At 42.6% G+C, this 19,011-nt stretch overlaps 2 protein-coding genes across 4 annotated transcripts; both read right to left on the bottom strand.

Annotated features, from left to right (window-relative positions):
• Positions 1-449: 449 nt before the first annotated feature.
• Positions 450-3,457, bottom strand: il22 (interleukin 22). Its single transcript, XM_034526230.1, has 6 exons — positions 3,226-3,457; positions 2,899-3,128; positions 2,203-2,268; positions 1,954-2,103; positions 1,499-1,558; positions 450-861 (listed from the first exon to the last, which is right to left on the bottom strand). The coding sequence occupies exons 2-6, from the start codon at positions 3,076-3,078 to the stop codon at positions 754-756; spliced, it is 564 nt and encodes a 187-aa protein (XP_034382121.1). The 5' UTR covers positions 3,079-3,128; positions 3,226-3,457; the 3' UTR covers positions 450-753.
• A 5,081-nt stretch (positions 3,458-8,538) lies between these two features.
• On the bottom strand, positions 8,539-18,929 carry mdm1 (Mdm1 nuclear protein). Of its 3 annotated transcripts, none has more exons than XM_034526737.1 (16): positions 18,642-18,929; positions 17,635-17,734; positions 17,401-17,544; positions 17,228-17,317; positions 17,047-17,138; positions 16,838-16,966; positions 14,636-14,800; positions 14,357-14,475; positions 14,204-14,246; positions 10,562-10,785; positions 10,332-10,487; positions 9,833-9,915; positions 9,694-9,740; positions 9,328-9,541; positions 8,943-9,005; positions 8,539-8,847 (listed from the first exon to the last, which is right to left on the bottom strand). In XM_034526737.1, the coding sequence occupies exons 1-16, from the start codon at positions 18,657-18,659 to the stop codon at positions 8,738-8,740; spliced, it is 1,797 nt and encodes a 598-aa protein (XP_034382628.1). In that variant the 5' UTR covers positions 18,660-18,929; the 3' UTR covers positions 8,539-8,737. The 3 variants fall into 3 exon arrangements, with proteins under 3 accessions (XP_034382628.1, XP_034382629.1, XP_034382630.1); XM_034526738.1 differs by lacking the exon at positions 18,642-18,929 and adding an exon at positions 18,411-18,626; XM_034526739.1 differs by lacking the exon at positions 18,642-18,929 and adding an exon at positions 18,479-18,626.
• Positions 18,930-19,011: the final 82 nt, after the last annotated feature.

Raw genomic sequence — 19,011 nt, 5'->3', positions numbered from 1 at the left:
TATTATTATCAGTAGATAAACATGTACATGTTTTTGTTGGTCTCGCATTAGAAGAGTTAAATCGTATTGAAATAGTTCAAATTCGAACAATTTTATTCAAATCTATATTTGTTATTTACTTTATTTTCATTGATTGTCTCTCATAATAATAATTGTGCTTTGGCTCATGTCATCATAATTAAATTGACTGCTCTGTTTCATAGCTATTGTTATATTTTGTTAATTTTGCTGTTTTCTCAGTTGAATTTTGTCTTTTTTTTGTTTTTCCCCTTTTTACGTAATTATAAATTCATGCAAACAATAATATTAAAATAAGTTCTACGTTATAAAACAACAAACCGCTCCTTTAATTTCACACTTATATTACTACTATAATAATAATCATATGAATAATAATATAAATAGTACGAATAAAAATAAAAATACACCAGCAGAGAGACGAGCCAAGGTTCATATTCAAAAGCAAACTTTATTTGTTTTCAAGTAAACACACAGTTCATTGAGTGCAACGTTTCAATACTGTAACTCCTAATAATAATGAGCCGTAATATGGCAACGAGGTCGACACCAGAGTCCTTTCAGATCCAAAAACCCTCTAGATCAATAAATAGATAAATAACTAATCGTCAATATAAATACTGTATCAAAAAAACTCTTTGATGTGTTCTCAATTGAAACAGATCCTGAATAAATAGAAGTATAAAAGCCGCTGGTATAAAAGGAGATAAATATGATAAATATGATGAATGGAGGCTAGTTGGCGGCGGCGTCGTTTCTGGACTGGATGCAGAAGTCCTGCAGGTACGTGAACAGGATGTCGATCTCTCCGACCGCTTTGTTCATCCCTCGCTCGCCACCCATCTGAGGAGCAACAATAGACGACTTTATTATTTTCTCAATTAATATATTAGTTTAGTTCATGAAAGAGTAGAAACATTACCATTAAAAGCCAAATGTGACGTCTTTGATTTACAGTTTATCAAATAAATTCTGTTTACTGTCACATAAGACAAAAGAAATCAGAATTTGAGAAGTACACATTTTTCAACAATAAATAAATTATCAAAATAGTTGCAGGAATACATTTTCTGTTGATCGAAAAAAATTATTAATTCATTAATTTATTAATTATTAAGACTCTAACTTGACTGAATGTTCTTAATAAGAAGGCATGAAAATAAAATAAATAAAAACACTTGGAATAACATTAAAGTTTGAGATTCAAAACCAGATTTCTCACATTGAAGTAAAAATTTTGGAATTAAAAGTCCTAAATGTTAATAAACAATGAAAACTAATTGATTAAATGTGTCGGCTCTCGATGACTAAATCAATCAACATAACAATTATCTTGTCATATTCAGTCTGTTAAGCTCGTTATCTTGAGATACCGACTTTTATCATTTACTGATTACATAACGAGATTAATGTAAAGTCGTAAAAAAAAAAGACAAGCAAAGTGACATTTAACGACCAGCGAATCCGCTTCAAGTCTCACCTTCGTTAGCTTCGTGCGAAACTCCACCGCGTGCTGATGATCGTGATAGCGAGTCACGTTCTGCAGAGACAGACAGGTGGTGCAGGTTAGCAGCTGCTATCATTTCTGGGTTGTAAATATGACGGTTAGCTTAGCTTAGCATAAAGACTGGAAACAAGGGGAAACGGCTAGCCTGCAGGAACCAAACCTTTGTTGTGGTTTTAGTTAAAAGACTTCGAGAAGTCGACACATTCCATAAAACGTGTTGTTGTTTGTTTATGCTAAGCTAGCTCTCTCCTGGCTGTAGATTAATAATTACCGTAATCAATCTTCTCATTTAACTCTCACCCAAAAATATGCCAAATAGTCGTATTTCTTAACTTTGGACAGGCTAGCATTCTCCCCTGTTTCCAGCCTTCGTGCTAAGCTAGGCTAACCAGCTTCACGTCAAACGCCTTTCCACATGTGACACTCACACATCCTTGAGTCTGCAGGTCCTCGCTGACACGGGTGAGGTCGGTCTTCAGCCGGTGCATGTTGGGATGCGTGTTGTCGCGCTGACGCAGGATGTTGTTCAGGTAGAAGTCCAGGATGTTGGCGTGCAGGCAACAGATCTTCAGGTGGTCCTGGAGGAGGCGGAAAGGTCAGAAGTCGAACGTTACGTTGAGGTCTCTACCGACGGTTTGTGTTAACGTTACGAGGGCGCTACTTTAAACGAGTCTCACCTGGTTGGGGTTGACTCTGGGCAGCAGCCGGGTGCTGGAGTCGTCCTCCGTCTGGATGCTCTGAGCCTGGAGGAAGAAAACCACATGAGCATCACTGACGCTCACCGGAAACACGAAACACACCCCAACGTTGACAAACATGAAAGGTATATTGGAATAATCAGATAATACAGACAGATCTTTTTTTTTATTTGCCTCTGGTTGTTAAAACTCTCCAGATTCCACCAAAATATACAAAGATTTGACCTCAACAGAAGCGACAGAAAAGATGAATGTAAAGCAACGTTTCTACGGAGTAACATTAGGCACAACACTTATTAATTAAGGGTAACTAGAGCAATTTCTCAAGTATTATACTTAAGTACAATTTTAAGGTACTTGTACTTTACTGAAGTGTTTAAATTGTATCCAACACGATACATTTACATCCCATGAAATACTTCAATAGCTTTAGTTACTTTGCAGATTATGGTTTTACAATAAATTATAATAATCATACAATGCATATTTTAATGTATATTATTTCTATAGTGAGTATTCTTTTTAAAGTATATGTTTTTTTACCAGTATTGTAAGTTTTACTTTAAAATGTGTCTTTAATTACTGACTCAAGAGGCTGAAAAATCTAATTGTTGTTTTATAATTAAACAAACCATATAATGTTAAAATATATTTTTTTATAAATGGACCACTCACGTGTTTCGACACGTTCTGGACCGCCTGGAACGTCTCGGTGTTCCTCAGCGGCTTGCTGAACGTCCGGTCCACGGGGAGCGCTGCCGTCCCGGTCCAGCCAATCAGGAGCAGCGGCAGCACGACCAGCATGGCGGTGGTCGGACGGACGACGGAGGCGACGGAGGCGGCGATGAGCTTCATGGTTCAGGTGGATAAGTTAGCTTGAGGACTTTCAGTCGGAGAGTTCTACACTGCAAGACAGAAAAGACAGATTTTAAATCACTTATACATCACTTTATTAAAAAAACATCAAACGGTGAATGAATGAATCCGAGTGTGTTTCCTCACCTGTCAGTGGATGCTTGTGTGAAGACGTCTCTCTATCCGTCTCTTTATACAGATCATCCTCCGCCCACCGGTGTAGAATATAGGACAGGTAACCATCCAAAAAACCCCAACATCCACACATCCACACACACACACACACACACACACACACACACACACACACACACACACACACACACACAGGTCAGTGCTGAGCTGGTGCAATCTGTGTTTACTGTCACTTACACAGAGAGGAAATTAGTAATGTTTGTCATCGATTTTCTGAAAGAGAACATTTCTTATTGTACTTCTCCAGTGACATCACTTCCTCTTTTTTCAGTGTGTGTGTGTGTGTGTGTGTGTGTGTGTGTGCACTCCCTTATGAATTAGAATCTGGAAGTTGTTAAGTAAACTTCCCTCGGTGGAAAAGAAAATAGTGTGTGAAATTGATAGTTTCATCACATTTAATCGTCAACACAAGTGGGTTCATATTGTTTAATTACGGGACAATTAAAATGACGAAAAGTTTCAACATTGAACAGGAAACATTTCGTAACACTGTATATTTTCATGATGCAATAACTAAAACAAGTTATTGGGGTTTTCAGCTGCAAAATTTATATTATTACCATTAATATATATATATATATATATATATATATATATACATATATATATATATGTATATATATATGTATATATGCAAAAATACACTTTATTTGTGCACTTTAAAGCCAAGTGTTGAAACTCAGACTGCAGCTGCTGCTCAGAGAATAAATAATATCAAATGAATGGATTCATTCAGCCCTCAAAATAAATAAGTATTCAAATAATGGAACAAAGGTTGAATATTAATTTGATTTGTATGACAAAATATTTTTTCAAATGTAGATTTTTAAGACCTCCCGTTTCAAATCTCTGTAAAAATCTTCTTAAATGTTATTTGGATTTTTACAGAGTACTCGTGACTCCGGCGAGCTTAAACCCAGATGATCACTCTCTGATCAATACCAGGACCAGAGGCAGACTTTATAAGAACCTTGTGATTCAACTGCTGGAAGTTGTCGGTACAATCTGCAGTAAGGAAATACAAGTCGTCCTGTAACAGTTGCGTATCATCTGCATAACCATGATTTCCCCCAGAGGGTAGCTTCTGAATACAGAACAATAGGGGACCCATGATTGACCCCTGTGGGACTCCACAACAGAGTGGGCCACTTGTTTCCACTCTAGACGAAGACCTCCTGCTCCCGAGAGGCCGACGCAGCCGCGGTGGATTCCAGCTCTTTATAAAACACCTGTATCTTCCTGTCAGGCAGATCATTTCCTGGAAGCTTTTGTTTGCCGGGTGCGAAGTCAAAGGATTGAGTGTCCTTCTGTTTTCATCCTTTATTGTGTTGGAACCCCTCAGAGGCTGATAGATGAATATCTTTCTAAAGACATTTCTATGGACACAAGACAGAGATTGTTCCCGTATTTACATACAGATTCAAAACTATATTTTATAATTGCTCATATTTACTAGTTTCCGATCTGCAGCGACATAAGTCACATCCAACTGCTGCTTCTATTGCACAGATTTCTAGAAGATCGGTTCCATAAACTCATCAAATGAGGTTTTAGATCTCTATTGCGTCACATGAAGAGACATGTCATGACATGTTGCAACACTTCGGAGGTGTAGGAAGAAACGTGAAGTGGAACACCCGGTTATTAATGAGCAGAAATGACCACCGACACGGTGGAGATGTGTAATCTCACTCAGCTGTAGTACAAACATGTAATTTTGTTGTGATAGTGCGTGTTGTTCAAATGTAGGAATAAATAAATGAATAAAGTCATGTATTACCTTAACTCCAGCAGAAGCCATTGAGATGTAATTAAGGTGTCAGTTATTCATATTTATGCCACACAGTGGAGAATCTGTGACATCATTTTAATTAAAAAAAAAAAAAAATTTTAATGTTATCTATAAGCTTTATTTTTCCAGTTTCAGTATGTCATATTTTAAATGTAATTGTATTTTGGGCCTTTATTCCATTTACATCTCTGTACTTTAAGTGCTGTTTTTAGTTGTATATTATTTCCCATATTTAGCACTTTGATGCATTCAGTCTGTATCGGTTTATAAAGCTTTATATACAGTATGGTTAGAAATACATACATATATATATTTATAATAAAGTATTATTCTGTATATGCAGTATATTTCTGTTACATATGTTATTAAATATATATATTTTATGTATACTATATATATATCCATCCATCCATCCATTTTCAATACCGCTTATCCTCATTAGGGTCGCGGGGGCGCTGGAGCCTATCCCAGCTGACGTGGTCGTAGAAATCGTGACTTTACTCGATTTTACATGATTTGTGATCCAACGTTTTGAAAAACATTCTATACAACCAGAGGAGTCGCCCCCTGGTGGTCAGGAGAGAGAATGCAGCTTTAACACATGAAGCATAGACTTCTATACAACCAGAGAAGTCGCCCCCTGGTGGTTAGGAGAGAGAATGCAGCTTTAACACATGAAGCATAGACTTCTATACAACCAGAGGAGTCGCCCCCTGGTGGTCAGGAGAGAGAATGCAGCTTTAACACATGAAGCATAGACTTCTATACAACCAGAGAAGTCGCCCCCTGGTGGTTAGGAGAGAGAATGCAGCTTTAACACATGAAGCATAGACTTCTATACAACCAGAGGAGTCGCCCCCTGGTGGTCAGGAGAGAGAATGCAGCTTTAACACATGAAGCATAGACTTCTATACAACCAGAGAAGTCGCCCCCTGGTGGTTAGGAGAGAGAATGCAGCTTTAACACATGAAGCATAGACTTCTATACAACCAGAGGAGTCGCCCCCTGGTGGTCAGTAGAGAGAATGCAGCTTTAACACATGAAGCATAGACTTCTATACAACCAGAGGAGTCGCCCCCTGGTGGCTAGTAGAGAGAATGCAGCTTTAACACATGAAGCATAGACTTCTATACAACCAGAGGAGTCGCCCCCTGGTGGTCAGTAGAGAGAATGCAGCTTTAACACATGAAGCATAGACTTCTATACAACCAGAGGAGTCGCCCCCTGGTGGTCAGTAGAGAGAATGCAGCTTTAACACATGAAGCATAGACTTCTATACAACCAGAGGAGTCGCCCCCTGGTGGTCAGGAGAGAGAATGCAGCTTTAACACATGAAGCATAGACTTCTATACAACCAGAGGAGTCGCCCCCTGGTGGCTAGTAGAGAGAATGCAGCTTTAACACATGAAGCATAGACTTCTATACAACAAGAGGAGTCGCCCCCTGGTGGTCAGTAGAGAGAATGCAGCTTTAACACATGAAGCATAGACTCCTATACAACCAGAGGAGTCGCCCCCTGGTGGTCAGTAGAGTGAATGCAGCTTTAACACATGAAGCATAGACTTCTATACAACCAGAGGAGTCGCCCCCTGGTGGTCAGTAGAGAGAATGCAGCTTTAACACATGAAGCATAGACTCCAATACAACCAGAGTCGTCGCCCCCTGGTGGTCAGTAGAGAGAATGCAGCTTTAACACATGAAGCATAGACTTCTATACAACAAGAGGAGTCGCCCCCTGGTGGTCAGTAGAGAGAATGCAGCTTTAACACATGAAGCATAGACTCCTATACAACCAGAGGAGTCGCCCCATGGTGGTCAGTAGAGTGAATGCAGCTTTAACACATGAAGCATAGACTTCTATACAACCAGAGGAGTCGCCCCCTGGTGGTCAGTAGAGAGAATGCAGCTTTAACACATGAAGCATAGACTCCAATACAACCAGAGGAGTCGCCCCCTGGTGGTCAGTAGAGAGAATGCAGCTTTAACACATGAAGCATAGACTTCTATACAACCAGAGGAGTCGCCCCCTGGTGGTCAGTAGAGAGAATGCAGCTTTAACACATGAAGCATAGACTTCTATACAACCAGAGGAGTCGCCCCCTGGTGGTCAGTAGAGAGAATGCAGCTTTAACACATGAAGCATAGACTTCTATACAACCAGAGGAGTCGCCCCCTGGTGGTCAGGAGAGAGAATGCAGCTTTAACACATGAAGCATAGACTCCTATACAACCAGAGGAGTCGCCCCCTGGTGGTCAGTAGAGTGAATGCAGCTTTAACACATGAAGCATAGACTTCTATACAACCAGAGGAGTCGCCCCCTGGTGGTCAGGAGAGAGAATGCAGCTTTAAGAGCTAAAAATAAAAAGACAGAAAACACTTTCATGTCATTTTTCTCTGTTGATATATTTTAAACGTTATCAGACGGATGTTCCAGGAGTTTAAGTCCATTTAGAGACTTAACAAACGTGCACGTTCCCGTCTCACAGGATGATGTCATCACAGGAGATTTCAGGTTGGTTGTTCTTTGCCTGAAATCCACAGGAGGGGAATTCACAGTCAGCTGGTTCAGCTGTGTGTGTGTGTGTGTGTGTGTGTGTGTGTGTGTGTGTGTGTGTGTGTGTGTGTGTGTGTGTGTGTGTGTGTTTGTGTGTGTGTACGTGTACGTGTGTGTGTTTAAATAGTGTGAGTTGTTGCCAGGTAATCGGTCCTCTCCGTGTCTGGGCGAAGTGATGACGATGTTTGTTCTTCCTCCTCTTCGACCTCCGACGCATTTAAAGAAAGACGGATAATATTTTCAGTTCAATTTACTTAAGAACGTGAGTATAATTCTGAGGTATTTGTACTTCCGTTGAATATATATTTATACTTCCACTCCACGTCTCCACTTTTATTTATTTCCCTATATTCATGAAGACAAAAGGTATGTTTTTCTCAAAAACCAAGACACAACCTCCTGATGCTGATATTCTTAACAAAAGGTGAAAGGATTGAAATTGTTACTGATCATAAATATCTTGGCGTGATACTGGATAAACATGTTATGTTTTAACTGTACATGGTCCCTTTTAAATAAAGATAGAATTAAAAAAAATGATTTGACCCCCCCCCTCCTCCTCTCTACCTCCTTCTGTTTCATGGATTGGAGCTCCATTCATACATTGTCATATTCATGTAATGTGTTTATGTAACTTTGTAAATGCTGTTCATTCTGGTCACATGACATCTATTGCTTCTGTCCATCCGGGGAGAGGGATCCTCCTCTGTTGCTCTCCTGAAGGTTTCTTCCATTTTTTCCCCGTGAAAGGTTATTTTTGGGGAGTTTTTCCTGATCCGATGTGAGGTCAAAGGTCAGGGATGTCGTATGTGTACAGATTGTAAAGCCCTCTGAGGAGAATTTGTGATATTGGGCTATATAAAATAAACTGAATTGAATTGAATCGAATTAAAAGGTCAAAGTTCAACAACCACAAAGTAATTATTTTTGTATTTAATTTTACGAGTGACATAAAAACAAACATGACTTATTGTTTATGTCTCACAGTGATAATTACTTACTTATTTTATAAAAACATCTACGAGAAACTGTGTAAAAACATGATATTTAAATTAATAATCTATCAAAATACATAATCCTCACTGATTATTGAGCAACAGAGATTGGGGGTCAAAGGTCATCTCTTCCCCCAGAAGTGCTCCCGTCTCTTCTGAGCGCGCTCCAGCACGGCGGACGCCGCGGAGCACGAGGCCGCGGAGCGCCACGACATCACCGACAGCCGGTCGTCTAGGCAACGGGAGAAAAAGTCAATAATAAAAGTTAAATAGTTTTAATTTGATGTATAAATATATATTTATATGTGGATGTTTTTAAGGGCTCACCTTCATCAGAGCAGCAGCCTCCTCCTGGACACTGAAGTTCCCTGAACCTCAAACCCAGATCACCTGAGGAGATTATTGATTATTGATCACACGGCATGTTAGCACTTTCCTGCCCCGTTAAACAACCAAGTTTAATTAGTTAATTCATATAAATTGATATTGAATATTTTTTTATTTTTGGTAGTTAAAGTGAGAGAAAAACATAAAGATAAAATATAAAAAATTGTGAAAGGTTTAAATCAACCAGTTTAATTTGATAGATCATTTAATAAATTCCGTTGTTTCAACAAAAAAAAAGCAAATATTTGCTGCTTTCTTTTGATTTTTGTGATGTCAGAGAATCAATAATTAATCAATAGTGAAATCGATTGATTAAATATCTCACCGTTGTGCTGGAAGTCGGCCTTTCTCAGCGTGCCTTGGATACAGTGGTATGGGGGCGGGGCCATATGGGGCGGGGCCACAGGAGACGTTTGCTTCGTCCTGATTGGTTTAAAGGCAGGCCTGGCGGCTGATTTGTGGTTGGGGGAGGAGCCACATGAGGAGGAGGGGGGGCGGTGGGTGGGGCTATTCTCTGACCACGCCTCCTTCAGTTTTGACTGGCACATAAAATGTAATAGAGTAATATGGTATAATATAATATAATACGATAAAATCTAATATGATATATATATATATATATATATATATATATATATATATATATATATATATATATATATGAATATAATGTGTTTGATTATAATATTACCTGTTTGTCATCACTGCTCTTCAGTTTTCCCACCAGAATAGCCCCTCCTAGAAGACAAACAGAGGTCAGCGGTCACACTGTGTGTGTGTGTGTGTGTGTGTGTGTGTGTGTGTGTGTGTGTGTGTGTGTGTGTGTGTACCAGTGGCAGGTGTGGTGAGGTCATGGTGAGTTCTCTGAACCGGTCGTATCTTCAGCCTCGGAGTCGGTAACCTTCCCTCCTCCCTACAAACAATCACACACACACACACACACACACACACACACACACACACACACACACACACACACAGGTAAACAGGAGGAAACTGTTTCAGATGTTTTGAACTGAGAAAAACACAATTCCTTTGTGTGTTTCCAGCTGAAATAAATTCACATGTCCTCTGTATAATTTTTTTTTAATGATTTGTCTCCCTTTTCTTTCAGAAATAAGGTCCTGTGGTGCTGATTGAGTCAAATAAATGAGAAGATCAATACTATTTTCATACCTGAACGTTGAATATTAACGTAATTAGTTAGCTTAGCTTAGCATAAAGACTGGAATGTAAGCATCTAGCCTAGCTCAGTCCAAAGCTCACTGGTTCATTATTATCACTCCCTGGTTAAACGCTTCGGTTCACAGCAGAACCTGAAACACTTACTCGTCTGTGTTCTCTTCTTCTTCCTCTTCTTCTTCTTCCTCTTCTTCCTCTTCTTCTCTCCAGGCTGTGTGTCTCTCCGCAGGAGGACCTGGAGGATTTTTTATTTGTGTGTTTTTGTTTCCGCAGCTCGTGACAGAAGACGTCTCGCTGGAGCGGCTGAAACCACAAAGACGTAAACTTAGACGTCGTGTGAGCGCTCCTCCGAGCTGAGTTCTCTCTCCGTCTCTCACCTGGCCAGGTCCAGGGCCTCCACCGGGGTCGCGCTGCGGCTGTCCGAGTCGGGGCAGAGGAGGTCAAAGGTCAGGCGGGGGGTAGGGGGGTCGGTGGTAGTAGAGTCCGTCGGCTCCCACAGAGCGTTGTGTTCGGACAGCAGCTGGCTCAGGTGGTCTCTGTCGAAATTAGCTCCCCAGGCTCGGCGGCGGTACGACGAGGCCTTCTGCCTCAGCTCCTCCACCTGGAGACACGCCAACAGTCTGTAACACCTTCAAAACATCACGTGAAAGAACCCACAGACGCGTCCACCGTCTGAAAACCAGGACGTAGAAACTCACGTTTGTGACGTTCAAATCTCTCCAGTACGAAGGAGACTTCTGCCTTGATGATGTTAATTTAGAGTCAAACAGACCATAAAGCACGGTACGCTATAGGGCGGGGCTACAAGGTGATTGACAGGTCTACCAGAGACGTATACGGCGTCTCTACGTCCCTCCTCCTCAGTCCACATATGATCACTTCCTGTTTGCTGGTTGCAAAAAAAAACAAGATGGCGACGGCCGTAACGCAAGAAGGCTTCAAATCATCAGTCCACAAACCAGCGGGAGGCGTCACCACAACTTGGTCCACTTCTTATACCGTCTCTGGTCTCCTGAGGTTGACTCTTCATGGTTTCGGTGAGCTCTAGCGCCGCCATGAGGTCTTAAACATTCAGAGTTCAGAAGGCAGCAACACAAAGGTTAGTGAAAGAGTGAAAGAGTGAAACCTGCCAAAAATGTGTAAAGCGCTGCTTGTGATCAACAAGAGGAGGAAATGCTGAACGAGGAGTTTCAGGGAGAAGTGATGTCAAAACTAGACTTGTGTATTTTGCAGGTGTAGATTCTGGTAAAGGTGACCTCACCTGACCCCGGTCCAAACCCGGGATAACCCCGGCCTCGTTCTCTAACCTCAGTGTGTCTCTAGCCCTAAACCACAACCCCAGAGGAGCCGTAAGCCTGATGCTGCACATCTCCGTCTGCTGAGCCAGTGAACGCCTCATGGTTTCGTCTGTACGCGCGGCTGCTGACGTCGGCTTCCCTCCACCCTTCAAACCTCTGCACAGACGGAGCGTCAGAGGAGACGACTGTGGGTAGAATAAATGAATAAATGACTAAATAAATCTACTTTATGAGCTGCTGTAAATCCTCCTGGTGATGTTCAGGATGCGTTTAAACGTGTTCTATCGATGACAGAGAGAGGATGTAAGGGAAGAGTTTATTTTATTTTACTGATCTGAATTTAATTTAATTTCATTACAGTTCAGGACTGTTATTTGTGAAAAGTTAAATGACAAAATAAATGTTATTATGACATTAGAAGTCTTTAAAACTACTTTACAAGCCCCAAAACACAAACAGAAAGATACGTTCTAATCATTATTTACATTAAATCATAATCTCCAGATAATTTCTAATATAATATTTCAAGCTAGAATAACCGCCTCGTGGTTATATTCCTGCAGTTTACATAAAAAAATCACTTCATAATTTCCTCCTCTTTGTCACAATTAGCATGTGAATTCAAGACGTTTTGCGCACAGTGACCTTTGACCTTCAACGTCTAATCAGTTGATGCTTGAGTCCAAGTGGATGTTTGTCCCGACGTTAACTGATCAATTACAGCATATTTAATTTCAATAAAGTTCAACATTGTTTCACGAATTTAAACCCTGTTTAAACTGCTTTTATGTGACGTATTACAGTCTTTAAAAAATATTTATTTAGTTTGATCAAACCGGAGAAACGTTTTCTTTATGGCCGTCTTTGCATCCTGAACAGGAAGTGACATTCTGGACTGAGGAGGAGGCTCTGGTGTCGACCTGTCAATCACCTTGTAGCCCCGCCCTAAAGAATACTGCTTTATGGACTGTTTGATTTTAAATTACCATAATTTACTGAATGAACATGAACGTATTTATTATACATATTTATTTAAATATGTATGAAAGGAAGTAAAGTGAATGTGAAACTAGGAAAGTTAAAGGAGAGACGTTTATATATATATATATATATATATATATATATATATTTATGTATATATATATATATTCATGTATATACATAAATATTTATATATAATTTATGTCATATATATATATATATGAACCTATATCAGTGAACACACATCTTTAAGCTGAAAACTGCTGATTTCAGGTAGAAAAGTTTTCCATCTTGCAAAAGCAGCTGCCCCCCCCACCCCCCCCCACCCCTTATGTGTGTGTGTGTGCGTGTGTGTGTGTGTGTGTGTGTGTGTGTGTGTGTGTGTGTGTGTGTGTGTGTGTGTGTGTGTGTGTGTGTGTGTGTGTGTGTGTGACTAGCAGTTAGTTGTTTCCCTGAAATTAAGCTCTGTGGTTTCAGCATTGTGGTTTTCCATCAGCAGATTATTCTATAATCCCCCGACGGCCGCATCAATGGAATATATATATATAGACACACACATCATCTATGTATATATATATATATATATATATATATATATATACATACATACATATATGTATATACTGTACATACATAATATAAATATATATATATATATATATATATATATATATATATATATATATATATATATATATACACACAGTATATATTGATCAGGAAACATTGAACATTGTGAAGGTGATGATATAAAACAACACATTATAGCATCAATCATTATAAGACTATTATATATGTATATGTTCCATCCATCCATCCATTTTCAATACCGCTTATCCTCATTAGGGTCGCGGGGGCACTGGAGCCTATCCCAGCTGACAGGGCGAAGGCAGGGGACACCCTGGACAGGCCGCCAGTCCATCGAGGGCACATGTAGGGACATACAACCATTCACTCTCACATTCACACCTATGGGACATTTAGAGATCAATTAACCTGCAGCATGTCTTTGGACTGTGGGAGGAAGCCGGAGAGCCCGGAGAGAACCCACGCTGCCACGGGGAGAACATGCAAACTCCACACAGAAGGACCGCTCCGACCGGGAATTGAACCCGCGGCCCTCTTGCTGTGAGGCGACAGTGCTAGCCACTACACCACCGTGCAGCCCCTATGTATATGTTATTCTGCAAAATTATTACTTTTAGTACTTTACGTACTTCACATATGATCTGCTGTTAATATGTTTCCACTTTTAGGAGTACTTCTACCCTGTGGTATTTCTACTCTCCCACAACTACAAGTTCTTTGAATGTTTATCTTTTTCTCTTTAGTGGCGCTAGGCTAGCAGTTTCCCCCCACTTCCAGCCTTTATGCTAAGCTATGCTAAAGATGAGCATCAACATTAAAGTGACGAACACATTAATGCATCAATAATTATAAGCCTATAATAGAGGTTTTATTCTGCATATTGAGTACTTTTACATTTGGTATATTGTGTTGCTTTTATTTTTGCACTTTTACTTCAGTAAAGTATTTCTACACTTCTACTTATGTCAAAGATCTGAGTACCGCTGCTAGCTTGCTAGGCTAGCAGTTTCCTCCCGCTTCCAGCCTGTATGCTAAGCTAAGCTAAACATGAGCATCAACTTGTCATGTGACCCGCAGCTTGATGAATGTAATGGAGGCAGAAAGTCCCCCCCCCCCCCCTTATGATGCAGCTCAATAAGACTGAACTCTGACCTGGTGGGCGTCGCCGTCCGTGGCTCCGTCTCCCTCTGTGATCCTGTGGGGGGGGGGACAGACGTCCATCAACGTGATGGATTCACGATACACAACAACACACACACACACACACACACACACACACACACACACACACACAGATAAACACACCTGTGTCCTCTCTGAACCTGAGGAGGAGGAGGGGGCGTGGTTGAGTCGTTCTTGGGGGCGGGGAAGTCCTGTTTGGGGCGTGGCTTCTTCTCTGACCCCTCCCTCCTCTTTTTGTTGGCCTGGAGATGAAGACAGTTCAGTCAGGACTTTTATTGTGAAAAGTTAAATGACTGCGGGAACAAGAAGTTTAATTATTACATCATGAACCGATTATACATGTCATTAAAAATGTATATGTGTGTGTGTGTGTGTGTGTGTGTGTGTGTGTGCCGTGTGTACCGTGTGTATGTGGAACAGTGGGGCCCTCTGATGATGCTCCAGGTGTTTCCGTAGGCGGGGCTCAGTGGGTGGGGCCAGACCCTGGAAGTTGCGCTGATACTCTGTTTCCATGGGAATGGGGTGTTTCTTAAAGGGCGGCACACACCTGCTGCTGGAGTGGAGCATCTGCAGGTCAAAGGTCAAAGGTCACCTAAACACCTAAGTCAAGCATTTGAACAAATGCATGTTTTACACACGTCTTTTTGTGAATTTATATTTCATATTCATGACTTCTCCTCCTATGAATCGCCACCTTAACGTGGTGGAGGAGTTTGAGTGGCTCAGTGATCCTGGGAGCTATGTTGTCCGGGGCATCAGCCCCTGGTAGGGTCTCCCAAGGCAAACAGGTCTCGGGGGAGAGCCCAGACTAAGAGCGGTTCAATAAACCCTGATGATAAGCAGCCCACGGACTGAAGCTACCTTGCCCGGACAAGGGAAACCGGGGCACCCTCCCGGAGCCAGACCCAGGAGGGGAGCTCGTCGGCTCATAAGTGTACCTGGTACCAGAACACCTTAGGCCGGAGATCAATGATCGACTTTGTAATCGTATCATCTGATCTGCGGCCGTATGTCTTGGACACTCGGGTGAAGAGAGGAGCAGAGCTGTCAACTGATCACCACCTGGTGGTGAGTTGGATCAGATGGCGGGGGACTCGGCTAGAGAGACCTGGCAAGCCCAAACGTGTAGTGAGGGTGAACTGGGAACGTCTGGCAGAGGATCCTGTCCGGGAGGTCTTCAACTCCCACCTCCGGAAGAACTTCTCACAAATCCCGAGGGAGGCTGGGGACATGGAAAGCCTCTATTGTGGACGCGGCTGCTCGGGGCTGTGGCCGGAAGGTCATCGGTGCCTGTTGTGGCGGCAACCCGAGAACCCGGTGGTGGACACCGGGGGTGAGGGAAGCCGTCAAACTGAAGAAGGAGGCCTTTCGGGCCTGGCTGGCCCAGGGGTCTCCTGAAGCAGCTGACGGGTACCGTCTCCTCGGTAATAAGTCAGACACGTTCCCGGTGGGTGTTGGCCTCCTCAGCCTTAGAGATAGGGTAAGGAGCTCGGACATCAGGGGGGAGCTTGGAGTCGAGTCGCTGCTCCTTCGTGTCGAAAGGAGTCAGCTGAGGTGGTTCGGGCATCTAGTCAGGATGCCTCCTGGACGCCTCCCATTAGAGCAGTGGTTCCCAAAGTGGGGGTCGCGACCCCTAGGGGGGGCGCGGTGGTACTACAGGGGGGTCGCGGCTTCATCACCAACCCACACACACAGACGCACACATACACCGGTAAAACAATATAAAATAACCGACGTGACATGCACTGTGTTCCAACCACGCCACCAGAGCGGCTCATGTCACAGACCGACTGTGGCAAAACCAGCGAGAGCGAGAGAGCGAGCGTGCGCCCGAGCAAGAGAGCGCGAACGAGTGAGGGAGAGAGAGAGACACACAGCGACACAGAGCGAGAAAGATACGGAGCGACAGAGAAAGATAAAGATAAGAGAAGGAAGTATGTACAAAGATGGACAGATTTGTGATTGGTCTAAAGCGCATGGTTCATGCATTATAATGCAATTCATTAAAAACCAAGAAAAATTTGGGGTCGGGTTGCGGGGGGGGGGGGGGGGGGGGGGGGGGGGGTCCAATGTTCCTATATCATCAAAGGGGGTCTTGACAGAAAAAGTTTGGGAACCACTGCATTAGAGGTTTTCCGGGCACGTCCAACTGGTAGGAGGCCCCGGGGAAGACCGAGGACACGCTGGAGGGATTATATCTCCCGGCTGGCCTTGGAGCGCCTCGGGATCCCCCAGAATGAGCTGGAAAGTGTTGCGGGTGAGAGGGAAGCCTGGGTCGGCCTGCTGAACCTGCTGCCACCGCGACCCGACCCCGGAAAAGCGGGTGATAATGGATGGATGGATGGATATTCATGACTTTTAATGTGACCGACCACGAAAATCAAAGAGCAGTGAAGTAATTTATTGAATAAAACACCTTTAAACGTCTCCATCTAGTGGACATACAGCAGTACTACTACTACTACTGATATATACAAAACAATATATACATACACACATAACACAATAACTCTCCCTCTTATGACAATGTTTGGCTGTTCTACAATCAGTAAAAGTAAAACACGAGGTAGTATTCGGGTGTATTATGTAGACTGTATTATGTACCTGTTCTGCAGTCAGTATTGGAGAAGCAGCAGTTGCAGGTTTCTTCCAGCTGAACTGTCGGTTGTACTCTGACCTTTGACTTCCTGACCTTTGACCTCCCACCTTTAGCCCCGCCCTCCAGCGCAGAACCTGCAACACAAATGAAGGTGAAGGTGTAACACACCTGTGGAGGAGGCAGCACATCTGTATGCGGCTACATTCTGGCTCACCTCATTGGCCGAGGGCTGCCGTCCATCAGGCGCCGCCGTCAAAGGTCGGCTCAGCTGTGTTTGGCTGTCAAGCTTGGAGGGGCGGGGCTTAGCTAAGGAGACGGAAACGCACACAATTACTCAGGATCAAGGGTTGGAAGTACAACAATGACGAAAGCAGAGGTGTGTGATGTGCATTCACCAGATGACGGTCTAGGGTCTGCAGCGGGACGTGGTACCGTCGGAGGTCCCGAGTCTGCAGGGGATCCAGGGTCAGAGGGAGTCCTCGAGGCTGGTAAGGAAGACGGGGACACCTTATTATTTCGCGTAGGGTGCTAAGTGTGTACACTCAGTATGCTGCGCTACGTTTCCGACCAGCAGGGGGTGCCGTTCTGCGTGCAGTGGGCTCAGCGAGGGGGTCCTGTGGACCTGGACCACACAGCAGAGAGCTGCAGGACTGAGCGACACCTCCAGGACCGAGCCTCCTCCGCCGCTGGAGACCCGGTTCTCTGCTGATACCTGAGAGAAGGAAGACTTTCAGGACAATACTGATCACCTTATTATAACTCAGACTTATTATTGGTACTTCATGTCAATGTTGGTTCCTACCCATGTGGGCGGAGTTAAGACCGGCCAATGGGGCGCAGCGCTGAGGGGACAAGCTTCTGAACCGGGAGACCCTGTAGCTCTTCTGGTATTCACTCCGACACTGAAACACGCACACACACACACACACACACACACAGACACACACACACACACACACACACACACACACACACACACACACACACACACACACACACACACACACACACACACACACGAAAATATTTAATTAAACTGAATTAAAATTCTGGGGGAGATAAAATTACGTTTATAATATTTACAATAAATGAACAGGTACATCTCAGAGGTACATGTTGTACTTTGTATTGTACTACATCTCAAAGGTAAATATTGTACCTTTTACTGTACAAGGTTACACCTCAGGAGGTACATTTTGTACTTCTACCTTTAGTTACACATCTTAGAGGTACATATAGTACTTCTACTCTACTACATCTCAGAGGTACATGTTGCACTTTTTACTGTACAAGGTTACACCTCAGGAGGTACATATAGTACTTACATTCTACTACACCTCAGAGGTACATGTAGTACTTCTACCTTTAGTTACACATCTTAGAGGTAATAGTACTTATACTTTACATTTCAGAGCTACATATTGTACTTTTTACTGTACTACATCTCAGAGGTACATATAGTACTTCTACTCTACTACACTTCAGAGGTACATTTAGTACTTCTACTGTACTACATCTCAGAGGTACATGTAGTACTTCTACTGTACTACACCTCAGAGGTACATGTTGTACTTCTACCTTTTAATTACAGCAGTAAAACACAGAATGTCAAACTGAAACCGATTAGCTGGATTAGCTCGTCACACCCGATGACGTCACATGAATCCTACTCCGTCTCGTGCATGGTTCCGCACCGGGACTCGGGCGCGTTCACGAGAGCTGAAGCTGACAGTTTTAGTCACAAACCGCTCGTGAACTTATTTTAGTAAACGAGCTATGCTAACGGCTGACAGCCTGTTGCTTAGTTACCTTGAAGCGGACGGCCATCTCGCTCTCGTCGCCGACGAAACAACGCGAGAATATGTTTCCTCGTCATTGCGCATGCTCGCCGGTCTGCTCCCCAGATTACAGGAACAAGCTGCCGCCGTTGCCATGGCAGCAAAGCGTTTCGCGTCGACGCTTTGACGTCGGCCGTGTCGTCGTTCTGTTTATGACCCCTCAAAATAATAATTATAAGCCCCCCAAAATAAATACAATAATGTAAATAATAATTATATAAATAATGACCCCTCAAAATTAGATATAATTTAAATAATTACATTAATAATAATAATGAACCCTCAAAATAATAATAAACCCCAATAACAACAATACAATAATATGAATAAGAATTATATTA

This window comes from Cyclopterus lumpus, chromosome 23 (genome assembly GCF_009769545.1).
Source record: "Cyclopterus lumpus isolate fCycLum1 chromosome 23, fCycLum1.pri, whole genome shotgun sequence".
NCBI classification, from domain to species: Eukaryota; Metazoa; Chordata; class Actinopteri; order Perciformes; family Cyclopteridae; genus Cyclopterus; species Cyclopterus lumpus.
This window is presented reverse-complemented; position numbering and strand designations above follow the sequence as displayed.